Source organism: Engystomops pustulosus, chromosome 2 (assembly GCF_040894005.1).
Source record: "Engystomops pustulosus chromosome 2, aEngPut4.maternal, whole genome shotgun sequence".
Classification (NCBI taxonomy): Eukaryota; Metazoa; Chordata; class Amphibia; order Anura; family Leptodactylidae; genus Engystomops; species Engystomops pustulosus.
The window spans coordinates 22,450,792-22,473,251 of NC_092412.1; the positions used below are offsets into that span (position 1 = coordinate 22,450,792).

General features: G+C 43.1%; 1 protein-coding gene across 8 annotated transcripts in view; it reads right to left on the minus strand.

Annotated features, from left to right (window-relative positions):
• Positions 1–22,460, minus strand: part of TENM4 (teneurin transmembrane protein 4) — a 907,493-nt gene that overhangs the window by 391,341 nt on the left and 493,692 nt on the right. For all 8 annotated transcript variants that reach the window (XM_072133988.1, XM_072133989.1, XM_072133990.1 and 5 more), the window contains exons 5-6: positions 18,368–18,660; positions 8,695–8,964 (exon numbers count right to left, since the gene is read on the minus strand). In XM_072133988.1, the coding sequence (XP_071990089.1) occupies positions 8,695–8,964; positions 18,368–18,590 (493 nt within the window). In that variant the 5' untranslated portion in view covers positions 18,591–18,660. The remainder of the gene's footprint in view (positions 1–8,694; positions 8,965–18,367; positions 18,661–22,460) is intronic.

Here is a 22,460-nt window from a genome sequence, read left to right on the forward strand (position 1 = left end):
CTAAATCTGCAAGTTCCTGAAAGCTTCCTGATGGCTGGAACACGTCGGCTTCGTCGGATCACCTCTGTATCCTACTGCTAGGAAAATGATAAATCCGGAGGAGCGCTAACTAGAGCACAGACTCTAACCCCGGGTCACACAGAACCTCTGGAGGGAGAAGCAATTATTGGGAAATTAATAAGCGACGACCTGGAACATGCAGATACATAACTGCAATGTGAGGATCAAGTCTTCGAGATTTAATGGCAATGATTTTACATCAGGTGATAATGACCTGGTGTATCTAAGCCTGTGATGTGTGATTGGGTATTTGTATACAGCACCGCTGCTTCTGAACATGTGTGATACTGTGTGCAGAGCTGCTGTATCTAAGCCAAGTGTATGATACTGTATGGCGGACCAGTGTTTATAAGCCTATCATGTGTTCTGTATTGAGCAGAAGAACTGTATCTAATTCTAATTATCTTCTGATACTGTCATCTGTACTATGATGTGTGTTATTGTCTGAGTTGCTGTATCTAAGCCTATGTGTGATATTGTATGCTAAGCTGTGTATCTAATCCTTTCATGTGTGATACTGTTCCCTGAGCTGTGTATCTAATTCTATCATGTGTTATACTGTTTCCTGAGCTGTGTATGTAATGCTTCCATGTGTGATACTGTGTCCTGAACTGTGAATCTAATCCTGTGATGTGTGATACGGTGTCCTGAGCTCTGTATCCAATCCTATCTGTAACATACAGCAAGCATACATGTCTCTTTTAGAAATGAGAACATGTGACAGGAAGTTAAGGGGTGTGGTTTGCTGGGAGCTAGGAGAAGAAATGATGGATGTCTGACTGCACATGTATAATAAAAGAAGTTTCTGATGGAATTCATCTCTGTCTGCTGCTATCACATGGAGACATTACAACTGGCGACGAGGATGGGATGGGTGTCCTGCTGCAGTGAGTACTGACTGCATTCTACATGTGCTCAATGCCAAGGTGTATGAGATAAACACCTACAGACACAGATAGAAGATCTGCCTCCCTGACACTACAGCACAGCTACCTCCTGCACTACTCTACTGAGCAGAGCTAAGATGGCAGATGGCTATCAGCTACATGTGTTCCCCAAATTTGATACTACTGATACCAACAACCTAGCTCACAACTGGAGAAAATGGATAAGCAGATTTGAGAACTTTCTGGAAGCCATAGACATCAAAGATGATAAAAGGAAAAGAGCTTTACTGTTGCACCATGCAGGCTCAGAAGTGTATGACATATACTGCACACTACCTGCTGCAGACACTGACACCTACAGCAACTGCTGCAAAGCTCTGACAGATTACTTCAACCCTAAACAAAACATCAGATATGAGAGATACAAGTTTAGGATTGCCAAGCAGCTTCCAGAAGAATCCATGGATGCCTATGTGACAAGGTTAAGGGAATTAGCTCAAGGCTGTGCTTTTGCTGATAATGATGATGAAATTTTAACACAAGTAATTGTTTCTTGCACATCTTCTACAATAAGACGCAAAGCGCTGCAGCAAGACTACTCTCTACATGATTTTCTCAAAATGGCCCGTGCCATAGAAATAGCAGATCATCAGGCCACTACAATGGAAAAAGGCGACGTCTCCCAGATACATAACATAAAATTTAAAGCTACAGCAGACAACAGAACTCAGAAACAAAAGAAATGTTACAGATGTGGAAAAGACTTTCCTCACATAAATAAATGTCCAGCATTAGGGCAAACATGCAGCAAATGTGGTAAAGAGAACCATTATGCATCTGTATGCAAATCAGCACTTACCAAGCCCCCTCCAAATCCATCAAAACAGGCCAATGTACAAGTATTACACCAGGATGAGGAGGAGACATCCGCCACAACCAATGACTATGTCTTTATTACCTCTGCACCCAAACCACTGCAGTCTCCGAGTGTAATAATCACTGTTTTCAGTACTGATATTACATTTACAATTGATACTGGAGCATCTGTGAACATCATAGACAACAATACATATGAACAGATGAAGACAAAACCAGTGCTTAGGACTGTTAACACAAAAATCTTCCCATATGGATCTCAGATTCCCCTACCTACTGTGGGAACATTTGATGCTGAAATCAATTACAAAGACAAAATACAGAAAACAAGCTTCTACATCCTACAAGGCTCTGGAGGTTGTCTTCTTAGCTACCATACAGCTATGAATCTTGGTCTCATTCAGATCATTCACACAATAACTGATCCAGCTGACAAGGGATTCAAACTATGCTTAATGAATTCTCTTCCCTATTTAGTGGATTGGGAAAATTGAAAGATTTTCAAGTGCACCTTCATGTGGATGAAAGTGTCCGTCCAGTTGCACAAGCTCATAGACGCATTCCTTTTCACCTAAGAAAAAAGGTGGAAGAAGAGCTTCAATCCTTAGAGGATCAGGATATTGTTGAAACAGTCACTGGTCCTACCCCATGGGTTTCTCCAATTGTGGTGGTTCCAAAACCAAAGGATTCTGACAAGGTAAGAATTTGTGTTGATATGCGCCTTCCAAATTTTGCTATTCAGAGAGAAAGACATATCTCTCCAACAATGAATGACATCATTCATCTACTAAATGGAGCAGCTATTTTTTCAAAACTAGACCTCAATAAAGGCTACCATCAGCTGGAACTGAGCCCAGAGTCAAGATATTTGACAACATTTTCAACACATTTGGGCCTAAGAAGGTACAAGCGCTTAACCTTTGGAGTCTGTGCTGCAGCAGAAATTTTCCAAGATGCCATTCGAGGTGTAATCCAGCACATTCCCAATGCTTTCAATTATAGTGATGACATAATGGTATTTGGAAAAACCCAGAAGGAACACAATCGTGCATTACATGCTGTTTTTGAGTGCTTATCAGCTCATGGACTCACATTAAACAAAGAGAAATGTGAATTTAACAAAACTTCTCTAGAGTTTTATGGTCATATTTTTTCTGCTGCGGGAATACAGCCCGATCCTAAAAAGGTAGAGGCAATAAAAATGGCCTCTGTTCCTGAGAATGTCAGTGAAGTTCGTTCCTTCCTTGGGATGTCCAGCTACTGTGCTAGATACATTCAAAATTTCTCAACAATTAGCGCGCCACTAAGAGACCTCACCAAACAAGGTTGTGAATTCAAGTGGTCTCCAGAATGTCAAACCTCGTTTGAGACTATTAAAAATGAACTGTGTTCAACTACAACAATGTGCTATTTTGATCCAGCTTTACGCACTGAACTGATTGTGGATGCGAGTCCAGTGGGACTGGGAGCTATTCTAGCACAATACAAACCCAACAGTTCAGATCCAAGTATAATTTCATATGCCAGTAAAGGGTTAACAAATACAGAAAGAAAATACTCTCAGCCTGAAAAAGAGAGTTTAGCTGTCGTCTGGGGATGTGAACATTTTCATCTGTTTCTGTATGGAGCTCCTTTTACCATTGTCACAGACCACCAGGCTCTCCTAACTATCTTTGGAAACCCAAGAGCCAAGATGCCAGCTAGAATTGAACGATGGGGTCTACGACTTCAAGGATATAATTACAAAATTATTCACAAACCTGGCAAATACAGCAATCCAGCCGACTACATTTCAAGGCATCCTACAGAAGTGGATCAAACTACTCAGTGGTCAACTGAAGAATATATCAATTTTGTTACTGCTCATACAATTCCTAAGGCCCTTTCAGCTGATCAGTTTGTGACAGCAACCGCACATGACAAGACACTCTGTGCCTTGATGCACATTATTCAGAATGGCAAATGGCATGAGATTCAGAGAGCAAAATTTCTAGACCCTGAAATAAGTCTCAAGGAGCTCAAATCCTTCTCATGTGTGAGAGCAGAACTGTCAGTCACAGAGGCGCACCTTATTCTTAGAGGCACCAAACTGGTTGTTCCCAAAACATTGCGTCGCTCCGTAATACAGATTGCTCATGAAGGACACCTGGGAATAGTTGGCACAAAGAAACTTCTACGTGAAAAAGTGTGGTTCCCAAACATGGATCAGCTGGTAGAAGACATGATAAAGCATTGCTCCACATGTCAGCTGGTGACCCATTCATCAAAACCTGAGCCCTTACAAATGTCTCCTTTACCTACAGCTGTCTGGGAAGAAATTGCAGTTGATATCTATGGCCCACTGCCTAATGGGCAATACATTCTGGTAGCAATTGATGAATATTCAAGATACCCTGCAATTGCATTTATTTCTTCGACTTCAGCAAACAGTGTAATTCCAGAGTTGGACAACATTTTCTCAGCATATGGTATTCCCAGAGTAGTCAAAACAGATAATGGACCTCCATTTAATGGCCATACATTTGTACAGTTCTCTGAATATCTGGGGTTCACACACAGAAAGATAACACCGTGCTGGCCACAAGCAAATGGAATTGTGGAAAGATTCATGCGCACTTTAGGGAAGAGAGTTAAAGCCTCTTACTTGGAGCACATACCACTGAAACAGGCGCTCTACAGATTTCTACGCAACTATAGGAGTACACCTCATTCAACTACTAATGCTGCTCCTGCCCACCTACTATTCAACAGAACCCCTCGTATCCGTATTCCTGATGTTACCAGTCACGTCATTCCTGATGATTCTACTGTGAGACCCGCAGATTTTAACAACAAGCAGAAAATGCAACAGTATGCAGACAAGAGCCGTCATGCTCAGCCATCTTTTATAAAGAGGGGTGACAAAGTGGTTGTACGTCACAAACAGAATAACAAGACCTGTCCAACGTATGACCCAGCAGAATACCATGTAACAGCCCAGAAAGGAAGTATGATCACAGCTGAGCGAGATGGACATTCTATTACCCGGAACGCCTCACACTTCAAAGTGTTACCAGAAAATAGATTACCTGACAATGGATTACCAGAAAATGATGCTGGTGAAGCCTCTCAGACCCACATAGAAGTTACTGAGAGTGACAGTTCTCAACAGGACATAGCCAGCTCTTCAGATAACAGTGTTCTTCAACAACCAAGACGCTATCCAGTGAGAGAAAGAAGAGCCCCATCTAGACTTATTGAGGAGGCGTAATTTGGGGTTTATATTCTGCTTATCTAGAAATGGACCATTAATGACTGTTAAATTGCAACATTCAAGATCCAGTTGTTTTTTCCGTTAGCAGTTTTAACTTATGTTGTTTCATTATTTTGATTATTATTCATTAAAAAAAAAGGGGGGTGATGTAACATACAGCAAGCATACATGTCTCTTTTAGAAATGAGAACATGTGACAGGAAGTTAGGGGTGTGGTTTGCTGGGAGCTAGGAGAAGAAATGATGGATGTCTGACTGCACATGTTATCATAAAAGAAGTTTCTGTTGGAATTCATCTCTGCCTGCTGCTATCACATGGAGACATTACACTATCCTGTGTGATACTGTCTGCTGAGCTGTGTATCTAATCCTATTATGCGTGATATTGTCTGCTGAGCTGTGTATCTAATCCTATCCTGTGTGATACAGTCTGCTGAGCTGTGTATCTAATCCTATCCTGTGTGATACTGCCTGCTGAGCTGTGTATCTAATCATATCCTGTGTGATACTGTCTGCTGAGCTGTGTATCTAATCCTATCCTGTGTGATACTGTCTGCTGAGCTGTGTATCCAATCCTATCCTGTGTGACACTGTCTGCTGAGCTGTGTATCTAATCCTATTATGCGTGATATTGTCTGCTGAGCTGTGTATCTAATCCTATCATGTGTAATACTGTCTACTGAGCTGTGTATCCAATCCTATCCTGTGTGATACTGTCTGCTGAGCTGTGTATCCAATCCTATCCTGTGTGATACTGTCTGCTGAGCTGTGTATCTAAACCTATCCTGTGTGATACTGTCTGCTGAGCTGTGTATCTAATCCTATCCTGTGTGATACTGTCTGCTGAGCTGTGTATCTAATCCTCTCATGTGTGATACTGTCTGCTGAGCTGTGTATCTAATCCTATCATGTGTAATACTGTCTGCTGAGCTGTGTATCCAATCCTATCCTGTGTGATACTGTCTGCTGAGCTGTGTATCTAATCCCATCCTGTGTGATGCCTGCTGAGCTGTGTATCTAATACTATCCTGTGTGATACTGTCTGCTGAGCTGTGTATCTAATCCTATCCTGTGTGATACTGTCTGCTGAGCTGTGTATCTAATCCTATCCTGTGTGATACTGCCTGCTGAGCTGTGTATCTAATCCTATCCCATGTGATACTGTCTGCTGAGCTGTGTATCCAATCCTATCCTGTGTGATACTGTCTGCTGAGCTGTGTATCTAATCCCATCCTGTGTGATGCCTGCTGAGCTGTGTATCTAATACTATCCTGTGTGATACTGTCTGCTGAGCTGTGTATCTAATCCTATCCTGTGTGATACTGTCTGCTGAGTTGTGTATCTAATACTAACCCAATCCTGTGTGATACTGTCTTCTGCGCTGTGTATCTAATCCTATCCTGTGTGATACTCTCTGCTGAGCTGTGTATCTAATCCCATCATGTGTGATACAGTCTTTTGAGCTGCTGTATCTAAGCCTATCATTATGCCTGTTGCAGGGCCTGATCCCATGACTCTGGGATTAGAGATACTCAAGATCAGTGCAGTCTGTACTATGTGCAGTTACCTGTGTAGTGTGCAGGGGGCGCCAGATTCAGGAATTGTGGCCCACGTTCTTCATGAATCTAGCGCCCCCTGCACTGCTCCGACAGAGTGCACCAACATTTATTTGGTGCCCCTTTAACATGGGGCGTGCGACGGAGCACCAGAACGGCCATTTGACATATATGGGAGCGCGGACACTTCTTAATTACATGTGCAAGCAGTTTGCACTGAAAATAATGTGCAAAGTCCAACAGAAAACTGCCGCAAGGACCTTAATAAATGTGCCCCAAACCTTAGTGCAGCACGGTGGATGCGCTTTACGGCTGCTGCAATAAACAGCGGAAAAGTGAACCTCCAGAAAGTTAATCCAGGAGGATACATATATTATAATTGCACTATCCAGCAGTGTAATGGCGCTGTCATCTCTCATTACAGCACCTAACCCATTATAATAATGAGATGACTCCGCTGACCCTGTCCAGGGTGACACAGCAAAGCTGACAAGTGAGCTGCGGAGAAGAGGAAATGTCCGCTTATTTAAACTGGAATATTTCATAAGAAAACTTGAATTTTATCATAAAATAATCTAGGGGGATTGTTAGTTATGAAGTATCTAAGCTCATGGTGTGTGATACTGTCCCAGGGAAATGATGTATGATACCACATATTACTGCGGAATCTGATCGCCAACTATTAGCTACTAAAATGGGGACATTTTTTTTTATTAGCCCTGAATTATTTCATGGCATTAATATTCCACTGCTCTCACATCTGTCAGGATCTATAGCGCTCAAATCCGAGGAAATGAAATCCTTATTCCGCAAGACTCTTTAACCGCTTCATGTACAGAACTTTCTCTGCGAAGCTGTGACCCCCATTGAACTCCGGTGAAGTCTACAAACATTGATGGCTCATGCAGATGAACGGAAGCCGGGAGGTATCCTGGATGTGTATCCAGTCAGGTGCAGGAGAGAGGAGGGGTGAGCACTCCTTACCCCTCCCCTCTCCATTGAAGGGTGAGCGGCCGGTGGGGCGATACGGCAAAATATAGGACATGTATTGTCACATATAGGGGCTTTCATCGGGTTTCCCGACGATTTCCGTTTTGCATCAAATTGCCTTGGGATTTTGGTGCACGCTATCGTATTTTGGCGCATCGGCGACGGCTCGCACGAGACAGAAATCGGGGGCCGTGGCGTCGGACAACCCGGCGGATTCGGACAAACCACGGAATTTAAAAACGTGAATTTTTTGCTAGATCAGCACTTACATGCAGTGGGAAGAAGCAGGTGAACTCCAGCGGACCTCGGGGCAGAATCGACGGATGCAGGAACTCGGACACACGATCTTTATGAATCGCGCCGGACTCTGGGTTTCCTTAGGCCACCAGAGAAAATCAATCTGGAGGCCCAATTTTCATTATCCCCCAGGATATATACCCTAGCAGCCTTCAAATTGTGTTGTTTTCTGATGGACCTCTGGGGCTCAGTATTGGGTTGAACCAGGGCCCACCGGGGGATCCTCTGGTACTCTGGTGGGCCAGTCCGACACTGGGCCAGGCATGAAATGGAGAAGAAATTAGGAGTAAAGGGGAAAGAAAGGAAAGAAGATGAAAGAGTTTGGGTGGGTCTTTGAGAAATGTAGAGGGCATGGCACTGACTATGGACTCCACACCATGCTCTGATGGAGAAGACACCACTCCAGGACCGGTCAAAGTCACAACTTTTACTTTGGCAGGTATTTTTTGGCAGGAAAGATGACCATTAAATAGAATAGTCCAAATTATAAAGACTTGCCCATAGCTAGAAATAATAAAATCAATCCAAGCAGCTCCCCAAACCACCATTGACCATAGCAGACAATAAGGCAATTGATTTACCAATTATTCTCATGGATCTGCTGAAAACGAGACCCTAAACAGATTGATCCAAAGTGTCCTCACGCCAAGTGAATCAATTCTCCAATCAAGGTAAATCTAGCGGATATATATCGAAACCAATACAGTCCCTCGTTGTATTCAAGGTTTTGTTTGCGTAAGACATCATAAAGCTGGTCATTAGAGACACCCACTTACCGTTTTCGGTGTTCTCGTGTTCCGTGTCGGTGAGGGTCAGATTGGAGTTGGCTCTACTAGACAAGCAAGAACTCCGTCCAGATTTGGTGTTTCTTGTCCAGAGTCTCACCGGATGTTCTGGTGATAAGACGCAGTCGGCTTCATTGTCTGCGTCGTTTTCACCAGTCATAGAATAGCCACAATGTGGCAGGCCAATATCAGTGCGGTATAGAGTTCCATGAGGCGGCGTGACTTCACCAAGACCTAGTTCATGTAGGGTGAAACTGCCACCTATGAAGGAAATACAGACCAGTATTTAACATATTCCCCCAAGTATCCTGTACTGTACCAGAAAATATAACAAATTATTCCATGTATTAAAATATTTATGTTATTTGGCTTCTTTCTCTAACACGTGGGTGTTACATCATTGTGTCACTTAATGGACTTAACTTTGGCTACTCCTAGGGATGTTGTCTATGTGTTAATTACCCTTTAACCACCATATACCATCACTGCAGGGAAATCACCAGGTTGCTACCTCTTGGCATGGTTAGGATTTAGTGACAGACGTAACGGGCAAGTCACCAATGGGACAGGCAGATATGTGGTTAGTGGAAAATCCAAAGTCTATGCGATCCGTTGGTATTCACCCTTTAATCACCATACAGCATGTTGGACTTCACTGCAGTGAAATTACCAGGTAGCTACCTCTTGGTATGGTTTACATTCACTGACAACTGTTAATGGTGAGTCACCAAGGGGATAGGCAGAGATGTGGTCAGTGAAAATCCAAGGTCTATGCGATCCCCTGGTATTCACCCTTTAACCACCAAACAGAATGTTGGACTTCACTACACTACACTACACTACAAAGGTTGCTACCTCTTGGTAGGGACAGGCAGAGATGTTATCAGTGGACAATCAATGGTCATCCAGAGTACGTTCAATCTGATTTGTCAGGGGTAACAAGTTCAGAATTTGATAACCAAGCCAAGGTGATTAGAAAAAACATCAGCACCTTCACAGAAACTACCAAGTTAGGAACTTCTGTGCTTAGGCCCCATCCAGTGAAGGTTCCTCATTTAGTTGCAGCTGCAGCAAATTAGCCACAAACAGTCTACAAAGATTACAACTTCTCAAATAGACGGTGAACCCTTTATATATTGCTTTAGAGATGGGACCCCGACGGCTGTGACCACTACGAGGCCTATACAGATACTTCAGTACTGATTGGAGAGAGACTTTGCAATCAAATTTGACAAAAAAGGGTAACTGTAGGTGGCGGATATAAGGTCCTTAGCTGGATGACCAGATGACAATACAACAAAACGTCATAGGATTCAAAAAGTTGGATATGGTAACAATTTCCTGTTCTAAAGAAGAGCAGCTCTGGAGCACAAATGTCTGCAATAAATTTGAGAGAACTGGGAAATTCTTGAACTCATGGAAATTTGATTTACCCTTTAAATCAATCCAGTGGTCCAGTAACACTAAATGGAAGGATCCAGTGGTCACAATGTAAGTGTATCTATAGGTGGGTTGTGTTGTAGGAGATATACAAGGCTGTAATATATATATATATATATCATGTTTTTTTTCTTTACCCTTAGAAGTGATTTGATCAGTGATTCATTGATGATATATAAGAGGATCTGTCCCAATGCACTGATTGTCACGTCTCCCACCGTGATGACCTCTAAGTGCATAGCTAATCAGTTTACATTCTATGACAGCGCCCACGCTCGCCCTCATACAGAAGTTTGTGCAGTAAACAGGTTACCAGAAACAAGTTCTCAGCTGAAGCTTACAAAATCTCTATCATCTCCGCATAATGTCATTGCAGAGAAGAAAATAAAGTGTTGAAAGTGTTAAATATGGAGAAGGAAGACGCAGAATAAGCCAAATGCTGCTTCCTGTTCCATCTTCCCGGTCTCCACCACCATGAGACCCACAGCAAGGCCAGTTGGAGCCATATGTCCTGGATATCTCGGCCAACAAGACTGGTCTTCCGTTAGGAGAACCACCTGCACTGGTAGGTGGTTCTCCTAACTGGAGGCCGGTGGTTGGTTTGATCTTGATATGACCTTAATACTCTTTGGATTTTCCATGGTCTTAGCTCCTGATTTCCTTTGACCTCTACTACCTATTGACTTGATTTTGCATTACACTTATTCCATGGCATATCTGACTGGGCTTGACCAACTATTCCGCCAGCCTATTCTTATTGCACATTGGTTCCACCCCTAATTATCCAGAGAACATGAACTATCTTAGGACACAGATGCAACTGCTAGTTTGGCTACCAAAGACTTACTGGGAGATAGGATCCCAATATCAGGATCGTGAGGATCCCAGAGGTCACGTCCCAACAACAGCACATAGGAAGTTCTGGAGCACTAGAGTATCAGCGGATCCTCCAGTGTGTCCAAGCTTTAAGACAGTAATAGTCAACAGAGTTTCTGTAGAAGACAACCCAATTTAGAAGGAGGATGTGCACTGGTTAAGGTATCTACTAGAGATGAGCGAGCACTAAAATGCTCGGGTGCTCGTTATTCGAGACAAACTTTTCCAGATGCTCGAGTGCTCGTCTCGAATAACGAGCCCCATTGAAGTCAATGGGAGACCCGAGAATTTTTCAAAGGGACCATGGTTCAGGAATAAAATGTGTTATTTAATTGAAAAAGAATGTCTTCTGATAAGTTATCAGATGTATGCAAACATCTGCAATCTATTCTTCACTGTTCCGCGCGTATATTATCTCCCGACAAGTTATCAGATGTGAAGAACAGTGAAGAATAGAATAAAAACAGTGAACACAGGATCATTTAAGTGAAAAACGCAGTGAAAAACACAGTGAAGAATAGATTACAGATGTTCGGCACATCTGCTTACTTGTCGGGGTGATACGCTGTCCCGGGATCCGCTCCTCTTCTTCCACTGAAGTCTCCCCGTGCTGCCCGATGTCTCCCCGTGCTGCCCGATGTCTCTCCCGTGCTGCCCGATGTCTCCCCGTGCTGCCCGATGTCTCCCCTGTGCTGCCCGATGTCTCCCCGCGCTGCCCGATGTCTCCCCCGTGCTGCCCGATGTCTCCCCACGCTGTCCGATGTCTCCCCCGTGCTGCCCGATGTCTCCCCGTGCTGCCCGATGTCTCCCCCGTGCTGCCCGATGTCTCCCCCGTGCTGCCCGATGTCTCCCCCGTGCTGCCCGATGTCTCCCCGTGCTGCTTGATGTCTCCCCCGTGCTGCCCGATGTCTCCCCGTGCTGCCCGATGTCTCCCCCGTGCTGCCCGATGTCTCCCCCGTGCTGCCCGATGTCTCCCCCGTGCTGCCCGATGTCTCCCCGTGCTGCTTGATGTCTCCCCGTGCTGCCTGATGTCTCCCCGTGCTGCTTGATGTCTTCCTGCTGCCGTTCTGCGCGTATCTTCCGACAAGTAAGCAGATGTGCCGAACATCTGTAATCTATTCTTCACTGTGTTCTTCACTGTCTTTTTCACTTAAATGATCCTGTGTTCACTGTGTTCACTGTTTTTATTCTATTCTTCATTGTTCTTCACTGTGTTTTTTTAATTAAATGCTCGATCTCGAGCAGGGGAAATACTCGTCCGAGCAACGAGCCGTTTCGAGTACCTTAATACTCGAACGAGCATCAAGCTCGGACGAGTATACTCGCTCATCTCTAGTATCTACATAAAGTAGTAATCATTATAATAGTGTGTAGACCAAATTTGCAAGGTACACCCCTGTGCACAAGGGTTGACAGGACCACAAGCAGATTCAGCGGATCCTCCCCTGAGACCAGGCTCTAACACAGTAATATGCCCCAGAGCTTCAACAGAGGACAACCTAATTTTGTAGATAGGTAGGCCTTCAGTATTGTTTTGATTGGTAGGCTTAGAAACCAGGGCACGATTTTTTTGAGGGTATCTAATTTAAGCCTTGTTTCAGGAAATCGATACAAGTTTAAAAGTCTTATCATCTACATGGCTTGTGGTCAAAAGTGGTCATGGGCACTTGGCTGACCACATGAAGTAGAAGATCCACCCAACAATCTTGGTCGTAAGTTTGAAACTTAATGGAAGGATCAGTATCTGGTCAAGGTTTCTAGAGTACCAGTGGATTTCCTGGCAGGTTCTTGCTCAAAGACAGTAATAGGCTCCAGAGGCTCAGCAGAGGACAACACAATTTGGAAGGATGGCTGCCTCTCGGTATTATTTTATCTGGTGTATATATGTTCATACATATACTCAAAAAGTCACCCCATGCACTTGTTAGAGATCCCATGAAGTCTTTCCAATAGACTACTGTAGTAGAATTTGGCATCCATTGAGAGGGTCAAACAAGCATGGGAATTGGTTGAGGTTGACGAAAGAAACTCATTTTGGTTTGCATCATGTGATTTTTTTTTTTTTAACACCACTTGATTAGAAAAAAAATACACAACAAAACTAGTTCAGTTTTCCAGAGCCGAAAAAAGATCTGACGTTCGTTTGAAGTTTTCCTCCAGCCTGGCAAACTTGGAACATCCGACCGGCTAAATCACTCTCTGCACTTCACACCTTTTTTAATTAACCATAGGCAGGTTGCATTCTGTGACAGGTCTGACAGGCAGAGAGACTGAGGCTTTCACAGCTCCGACTTCAGCAGCCGAATGTGTAGTACAAAGCAGCTTGTGATAATTGCACCCAGACAAAACCCTCCGCGCCCCGACAAAAAGCTGCGCTGCTCAACTTCAAATGTTCTGCTAAACTTCCAAAGATTAATCAATGTGATTTACGGAGATGTTGTAATTTGCGCCCCGGCTTTCAAGCGTCGATTTGTTTTGGGTGTTTTTTTTTATATAGAAATGGAGGTGATGGAGAAGAAGGATTGCTTTTTCTTTGGTCTATGTTCACACTAATAAGTGAGGTCCTGAAGGGTTGACTTCAGTGAGGTTCTGTTTTCCTTGTGTGTGTGTGTGTGTGTGTGGGAGGGGGGGCAGTCATAGCATGTCATGTCCCCATGACTCCAAGAGGGTATTATACAGAGTGGGTGGCTCAGAAGGAGAGCATTATACAGAATAGGGACATTTCTTAATGTCAAGGGTGGGGTTAGGGACATTTTCAGGGACAAGGATTGTGAGCTGAAAAGTTAGGAGGACCTTAATGCTTGGCTTGGACCCAAAATTGCCACAAGTGCCCCAGCCTTTACAAGATGGCAAAACCCACATCTTTATCAAATTAACGCAGAGACAAAAAGCTGAGGTGATCCGTGAGGATTGGGTGAACACGCATCTCCTAATTCCTGAGCCAAAGCGATCTCCTCTGGAGCTGCGCTCGTAAATAATGAAGATGCACGTTGTTACAATTAACTGAAAATCAAATGTATTTGCAGTCGTAGCGTGACACACATTGATTTTCATATCTGGGGCGATACGTAGCCCTTTTAGAACAGCGGATCTGAAGTCGATAAGTGGGAGATGATAAATCCCGGAGAACAGAAGTCCGCTCTCTCTGCCGTCTCCTCGAGAAGCTAATACAGACTTAGTTACTTGGGAAATGGATTCAGACAGCGGTAAACAGGCTTGATCACTGCGCCTCGCCAGCAGTTAGTTTTCTCACTAATGTAAGAAGAAGTACAGTCTGGAAAGTAATTTCCAAAATGAAGCGATGTATAAACTTTTACAAACAAATAATAAAAGTAGGCAACATTGTAATTAGTTTTAAGAATCGCCTCTCGTTTTGTGTATTCAGCCCCTTGAAAACTTGCCCTTTTCTCTATCATTCTACAACTGGAAATTGGCAAGTAGATGGACCTGTAGTCCCATGTGCAGGTCCTGGCCAGTAGATGGACCTGTAGTCCCATGTGCAGGTCCTGGCCAGTAGATGGACCTGTAGTCCCATGTGCAGGTCCTGGCCAGTAGATGGACCTGTAGTCCCATGTGCAGGTCCTGCCCAGTAGATGGACCTGTAGTCCCATGTGCAGGTCCTGAAGGAAGTAAGAGTGTCATAGTTTGTTGTAGAGTTGTGTTGGCCCTCCATTGTCCATAGCCATATCCAAAATGGCATGTTTTTTTGTAGAGTTGTGTTGGCCCTCCATTGTCCATAGCCATATCCAACCTGGCATGGTCTATTGTAGAGTTGTGTTGGCCCTCCATTGTCCATAGCCATACCCAACCTGACATGGTTTGCTGTAGAGTTTTTTTTGGCCCTCCATTGTCCATAGCCATACCCAACCTGGCATGGTTTGTTGTAGAGTTGTGTTGGCCCACCATTGTCCATAGCCATACCCAACCTGGCATGGTTTGTTGTAGAGTTGTGTTGGCCCTCCATTGTCCATAGCCATACCCAACCTGGCATGGTTTGTTGTAGAGTTGTGTTGGCCCTCCATTGTCCATAGCCATACCCAACCTGGCGTGGTTTTTTGTAGAGTTGTTTGGCCCACCATTGTCCATAGCCATACCCAACCTGGCATGGTTTGTTGTACAGTTGTGCTGGCCCTCCATTGTCCATAACCATACCCAACCTGGCATGGTTTTTTGTAGAGTTGTGTTGGCCCTCCATTGTCCATAGCCATATCCAACCTGGCATGGTCTATTGTAGAGTTGTGTTGGCCCTCCATTGTCCATAGCCATACCCAACCTGGCATGGTTTGCTGTAGAGTTTTTTTGGCCCTCCATTGTCCATAGCCATACCCAACATGGCATGGTTTGTTGTAGAGTTGTTTGGCCCACCATTGTCAATAGCCATACCCAACCTGGCATGGTTTGTTGTAGAGTTGTGTTGGCCCTCCATTGTCCATAGCCATACCCAACCTGGCACTTCTAAAGGCTGGATCCAGATGCCATGGTTGGTGGTGGTAGGGGGTACACAGTGATTATTACTGCCCACCAGGATAAGAGCATCCGGGCATAGTTGGTGACATTTCCCTCCTGAATTCAGGACTGCATATGCATCAGGACTAAGGCGGAGGAGTATTGTGAGGCCTCTCGGTCTGTCACTTTCCTGTTAGCAGGTCACGGGTGCCATCACTTAGCCTTGCTCATTTGTAACGACAATCTCATGATGGCTGAGAGGAGATTAAGGCGACGCTTCCTGACTTTTTCTACCTCCAGCAAAAAGCTGCTGTTTACACAATCCCATCTGTTTTATCAATAACTGAGCCTAATAAGGTTCAAGAAAATGCAATTCATTAGCCATTTACTGCTAAATTAGACATTTGCAATTACATTAAGGGATGTGTGCAGGCGGCTCGGTCCCTGAAGATGTCAGGTGCTCTACATCTAGGAAACACATTCTATACTCTGGAGCTTCTAGGAACTGCCCGGAAAATCCGAATAAATATTTACACGTACTGTCACTTTAAATCTGGGACATAAGTGAAAAGATCTTTTGTCACCTAAAAGGATTCCCAAATACAGGAGACATCCCCCATTACTTTGCTTGTTCTTTTTCAACTCCCCAAAATTTTACCGATCCAGTGAATACCCCTCCCCCATCACAGTGTATTAGAGCCCTCTCATTCCACTGGGTCCTGCATCTGTGTGAGCCGGACAAGGTCAGGACAACTTCTGTCTATACACTAGCATCAAGTACAGTTACATTTTTGGGGTAAATTATAAAATTGTCACATAGGTTCTATGTAGTGGTATTATTCTCAGTCCAGTGGGGTACTACTATTAAGGCAATGGGGCACATTTACTTACCCGTCCGGAAGAGTTCCCGAAAGTGCATTGTCCGACGACAATGCACTGTGCCGCAAGTTCACCATCTTCTTCATGGTGCATATAAGTGCATTGGTTGCGACATAATTTTAATCTTAAATTCCACACTTAGTCCGAATCAGTCGGATCAGAACGCATGCCCCCCCGATTTCTGATGCATGAAAGCTGGCGCCGCTGCGCCAAAATCCGATCGCGTGTGACACGCTCCCCTTTTAAATACCTGTTCCAGCCACGCAAAACCCAAATACTGTACCATGAACAGTTAGATAGACATGCGATCCATGGACCCTTAGTAAATAAGCCCCAATGTATTGTGATATTATACTGATACATTTGGGACACTATTATTTAGGCCCAGTATGGCAGTATACTAAGCACTAGTGGGCAAAGTTATTTATAGTGGTATAGTGTATAGTGGTATTACACTGATCAACATGGGGGCACTATTATTAAGCCACTGCATGAGTGTATTATCCTGAGCATTAGGGGGCACTATTATTTAGCTACTGTATGGTGGCATTATACTGGACACTGACTAGAAAATTGATTTAGGCACTGTATAGGGGTATTACACTGATCTACATGGGGCACTACTATTATAGCCACGGTATGGTGGTATTATCCTGAGCACTAGGTGGCACTTTTATTCAGGCCCTGTATGGTGGCGTTATTGTTCTGGCTGTTTATGGTGGCATTACTTGGGGGAAATATGATACTATTATTTAGTCACAAATTGGAAATATATAACTTTAAAGGGGTATTCCAGGAATAAACATAATTCATATACAAATGGGTACTCAAAATATAAGCTTATGTGTAATTAGATGTTATTTAAAATTTTGCTCCCCTTAGCAGAAAATACTGGTGACATAGACTATAATGAGGAATTAAAATGTTACTGGCCCTTTAATCAGTCCGTTAATTTCCTCCGCACGGTCCGTTGCAGAGCAGACACAGGACAGAAGATGGCCGCTGGTCACATGTCCACATCACATGTCCTGCACCTGCCTGGGCAGGTCATGTGATCACCACTAAGTTTGGCTGTAGTCGGTTGGTTGCAGTGCATCCAGTATGGCCGGTGTTGTGGTGATGGCAGTTACACATCATTACTATGGTAACAGAGCAAGAAAGTCTGTTATATCATCACTGGGAGCAGAGAATAAGAGGGAGGAGGAGTTACTGAGAACTAAAGGATCATGGAACTTGTAGTTTCCAGTGGCAGCCATCTTAGTGATAACTCCACCTACTTTAGAGAGGCCATAACATTTGTAAATCATAAAATCAAACTATTTAAGCTCCGTTTTGTGACTAATGACATTGAGTATTGTTGTAATCATTTATTTATATCATCATGGGTTTTTGTGTCAGATTTTCATATTCCCGGAATACCCCTTTAAATCATCCCAAATATCCAAATAAGTATAAAAGTTTCTATGTATATAAGAGCAAGTTGTGCTACAATTTCTGGGTTTATTAGGCAGTTATGAACACGCCTTCAGCTCCCCGTTGCATTGTCACAGAATCTGTTCCCTCTGTTTATGGTCCTAAAGGTCCTGTGACCTGTTTTGGCCAATCACTAACCTCAGAAGTCACATGACCACTAGAGGCATGTGTATGGATGCAGGTGATAGGATAAATCCACAGCACTGAGAGATTTTAGAGTTAACAAGTGCCATGTTGTTGGAATGGAAGAGTGAGTATCCTTTATTTTTTAATTGAACCCCACCCCTGTCCTTTCATGGATTATTTGGTGAGCCCAAAAACCCTTTAAGCTTCTTTTTAGCTGAGGGAAAGGTGAAGTTTGTTGAGGTTTCTCTTCATCTTAATTTATTGACCAAGGCAGACAGGCTCATTGCCCATCATCACCCCAATTATAATGGTCTCATCATGGTCTTAGAGGGATTGAGTCCACCATGGATGTCCATGAGGAGGTCCTGCTACACATATTCTTAATCTAATGTAGAATACATAAGCAATCATTGTTGACACTCACCAGATCGGCAGAACTCATCCACCTCCTGATGGACCATGTCCTTCACGCGATTGCTGTAGGTCAATCGTGAGTCTTGGTCATAAGCTTTCAAAGTCTCACTGGAGCTGTAAGACTTGGGTTGTATTTTGCTGTCATCGCTGTCGGCCGAGGAACTGGTATATCGACGCTCCGTGTCACGCCGTCTGGTCAGGGATCGGTAAGGTTTCCTCTCTTTCACATCCATGGCACGGGGCTTTTCCTCAACATTGAACAGAATTGTTCTCGGGGAGGGGTGAGAGGAACTGGAGGTCTTACTATGGAGAAGACAAAAACATATCTACTTAGTCCACATTGTAGAAAGCCTTTGCATCAGTCACCAACATTATCAGCCTTCACCAACTTCCACAACGCAGTAGAAGAGACCACGGTGTTTGGACCCAAGTGGATGGAAGGTCACCAGTACTATATGCCCTATCCTTCTGGGTATATAATAGTGAATACTGAAACCTAGGTGCCTTAGTGTCAGCTGCCAAAGGACTCCTACCCTCAAGGGAACATGGGGCCATACATTGACTGCTGGTTTTGCTTCAATAGATAACCTGGGTGGTTATGTTGCTGTATACTATAGTACATGGAAGTGAAGAAGACTTGAGATTGAGGAGTAGTAGGTACATGGAAAAATCGAATCAAGTATATTGTGATTCTGGTTTGCGGTTGATCTGGGGTTTTAATGTTTAGGGGTTTTGGTCTATGTAAATGTTGATGATCGGGTCTGGGTTCTAAAGTTATTAGAAGTTCTGCTGTTTGTAAAAATTTTAGGTTCTGGTCTGATGATGGGTCTGCATTTATTAAGGGTTCTAGTCTTTGGAAGAACTTATTGGTGGTCCTGCTCTTTTGAATAATTTTTAGGTCTGGTCTGAGCTCTTAATTTCTTCGGTTTCTGGTCTTTGAAATAATTTGTGGGTCTGGTCTGGGCTCTGCATTTCATTGGGCTTTTGAAATTAATTGGAGGTTTTGTTTCTTGGAATAATGGTAGGATCTGGTCAGAGGTCTGAATTTAGTAGTGGTTCTTGTTTTTGGAATAATTTCTAAATTTATTACAGGGATTCAGGTATATGGAAAAGCTTTAGTTGTTGGAATAATGTTATGGTCTGGTCTGGGGTCTGAATTTATAAGGGATTCTGTTCCTTGGAATAATGTTAGGGTCTGGAGTCTGAATTTATAAGGATTTCTGTTCCTTGGAATAATGTTATGGTCTGGGGTCTGAAGTTAAAAGGGATTCTGTTCTTGGAATAATGTTATGGTCTGGTCTGGGGTATGAATTTATAAGGGATTCTGTTCCTTGGAATAATGTTAGGGTCTGGGGTCTGAAGTTAAAAGTGGTTCTGTTCTTGGAATAATGTTATGGTCTGGGGTCTGAATTTATAAGGGATTCTGTTCCATGGAATAATGTTATGGTCTGGGGTCTGAAGTTAAAAGTGATTCTGTTCTTGGAATAATGTTATGGTCTGGGGTCTGAATTTATAAGGGATTCTGTTCCTTGGAATAATGTTATGGTCTGGGGTCTGAATTTATAAGGGCTTCTGTTCCTTGGAATAATGTTATGGTCTGGGGTCTGAATTTATAAGGGCTTCTGTTCCTTGGAATAATGTTATGGTCTGGGGTCTGAATTTATAAGGGCTTCTGTTCCTTGGAATAATGTTATGGTCTGGGGTCTGAATTTATAAGGGCTTCTGTTCCTTGGAATAATGTTATGGTCTGGGGTCTGAATTTATAAGGGATTCTGTTCTTGGAATAATGTTATGGTCTGGGGTCTGAATTTATAAGGGCTTCTGTTCCTTGGAATAATGTTATGGTCTGGGGTCTGAATTTATAAGGGATTCTGTTCCTTGGAATAATGTTATGGTCTGGGGTCTGAATTTATAAGGGCTTCTGTTCCTTGGAATAATGTTATGGTCTGGGGTCTGAATTTATAAGGGCTTCTGTTCCTTGGAATAATGTTATGGTCTGGGGTCTGAATTTATAAGGGCTTCTGTTCCTTGGAATAATGTTATGGTCTGGGGTCTGAATTTATAAGGGATTCTGTTCCTTGGAATAATGTTATGGTCTGGGTTCTAAATTTATAAGGGATACTGTTCCTTGGGATGATGTCAGGGCCTGGGATCTGAAGTTAAAAGGGATTCTGTTCCTTGGAATAATGTTAGGGTCTGTTGTCTGAATTTATAAGGGATTCTGTTCTTCAGGATAATGTTAGGTCTGGTCTGGGGCCTAGATTTATTTTTAATTCTATTCTTAAAAATAATTTTATGGCCTATGCTGGAGTTCGAATCTTTTAAGGGTTCTGTTTTCTCTTGGAATAATTTTTTGGGTCTGGTATCTGAATTTATGTTGGGGTTTTGTCTTATAGTAGAGTGTATGCTCTGAGATAGTACAATAGTATTCCACTGGATTGTCAGACTTGTTAGTTTCTTTTTAACTTCTTGACAGATTGAGTGCAAATACCTCAACTTTCATGGGTGGAAGAGAAGGGAGCACAGAATGCAATGGCGTATTGTTTTATTATATTATTGGATGCCATATGGCCACCAGTGACACTGTATGTAATGAATTTCATCGGAACAGGCCATTACATGAGTTGTGTGCCCATAATATGATTAGTTTCCATTTATAATCACATACATCTTAGAAACATATGTGGCTTCCCATATGATCTTAGCACCATTAATAATAATTACACCCCCAGTAACAAGTGCTGACATTCAACGTGTTTTATATTGCAACCATTTTAATAAGATTAATGGCAATGAAAGAGTCCATGGTGGAAAATACAAAATATACTCCAACTGCAAGTGTGCAAAAGCAGGCACTAACCATCTATGGATAATTCTATATAAACATTTTGGTGACCACTAGACACCCTGAGGGAAGGTATGATGGTCACTACCTTCCACATCAGTTATAGGAGATATAGCAGGTAGCAGTTGTAGTTGAGGCTGAGCCCACAAGCCCTTATACAACAATTTGCTCTCGTTGTCAATTTAAGGATCATAAATCCTTCAGCTTTACTCTATGCACTGAGATTTATGACATGGACTGCAAGATGTGCCCTTACTATACAAGATAATTAACCTGTTAATGTCAGAAGTCAGTATACAATAAGTAGCTGAGGCTATAGAGAAATTTGAAGCTGAAAGGGTTATATAATACATAAGACTGAGCTGCTGTATATAAACTGCCATTATATAGGCATCTACCTTAGAGATGGGTTACAATATATAAGATAGGGTTATATAGGTGTCTACTATACATAGAGCTGGGTCATTGTATTTAATCTGTTATTATAAAGGTATTTACTATAGTATACATAAAACCTAGACACTGTATCTAAGCTGCCATTATATGGATTACCCCCTTGATTACCAATTGCAACTGTCCTCTGATCCTTGGACCCTGCCGAACTGCTGCCTGCTCTGACCTCGGCTTATATCCAACTTCTCTTTGCTTCATGAGCTAGTGCCTGCCCTGACCTTGGCCTGCATCCAGCCATTCCTTGTTGTTGCTTGATGCATCTCCAGACCCTGCTGGGCAAACTGCCACAATAGACGAGACTTCTCAGAGAAGCTGTACGCATATTGCCAAATTCCCCCTTCCTAAATTGCTAGTCCCTCACAGAAGTGTACATTCTACTGTTATCCGATTCTCATGTTTCTGACCTTGACCTTGGTGTATGACTCAGTTTCTGCCCAGTGCCTGTGTATTCTGTTTCTTGGTGATGATCTTGACTTGCCCCAACATAGTTGCCTGCCCTGTCCTCAGGCTTGTACCTTGGACTCTGCTTAACTGCTGTCTGCCCTGACCTTGGCCTGTGTACACCTATTCTTTTCTTAATGAGCTAGTATCTGCCCTAACCTCTGCCTGTATACAACTATTACTTGTTTGACACCCTGGTACTTTAAACAGTCATTGTTAAATTGATCCTATTGGGCCAGCTGCCGACACTACTGGGACTACTCTGTAAAGAAATCTCCTTATGACCCAATTTCAAAGAAAACTAGAATAAGTCCCTTGGGATTAGCTCCAAAATCAAACTGATTGAATGATTGACACCTACTTC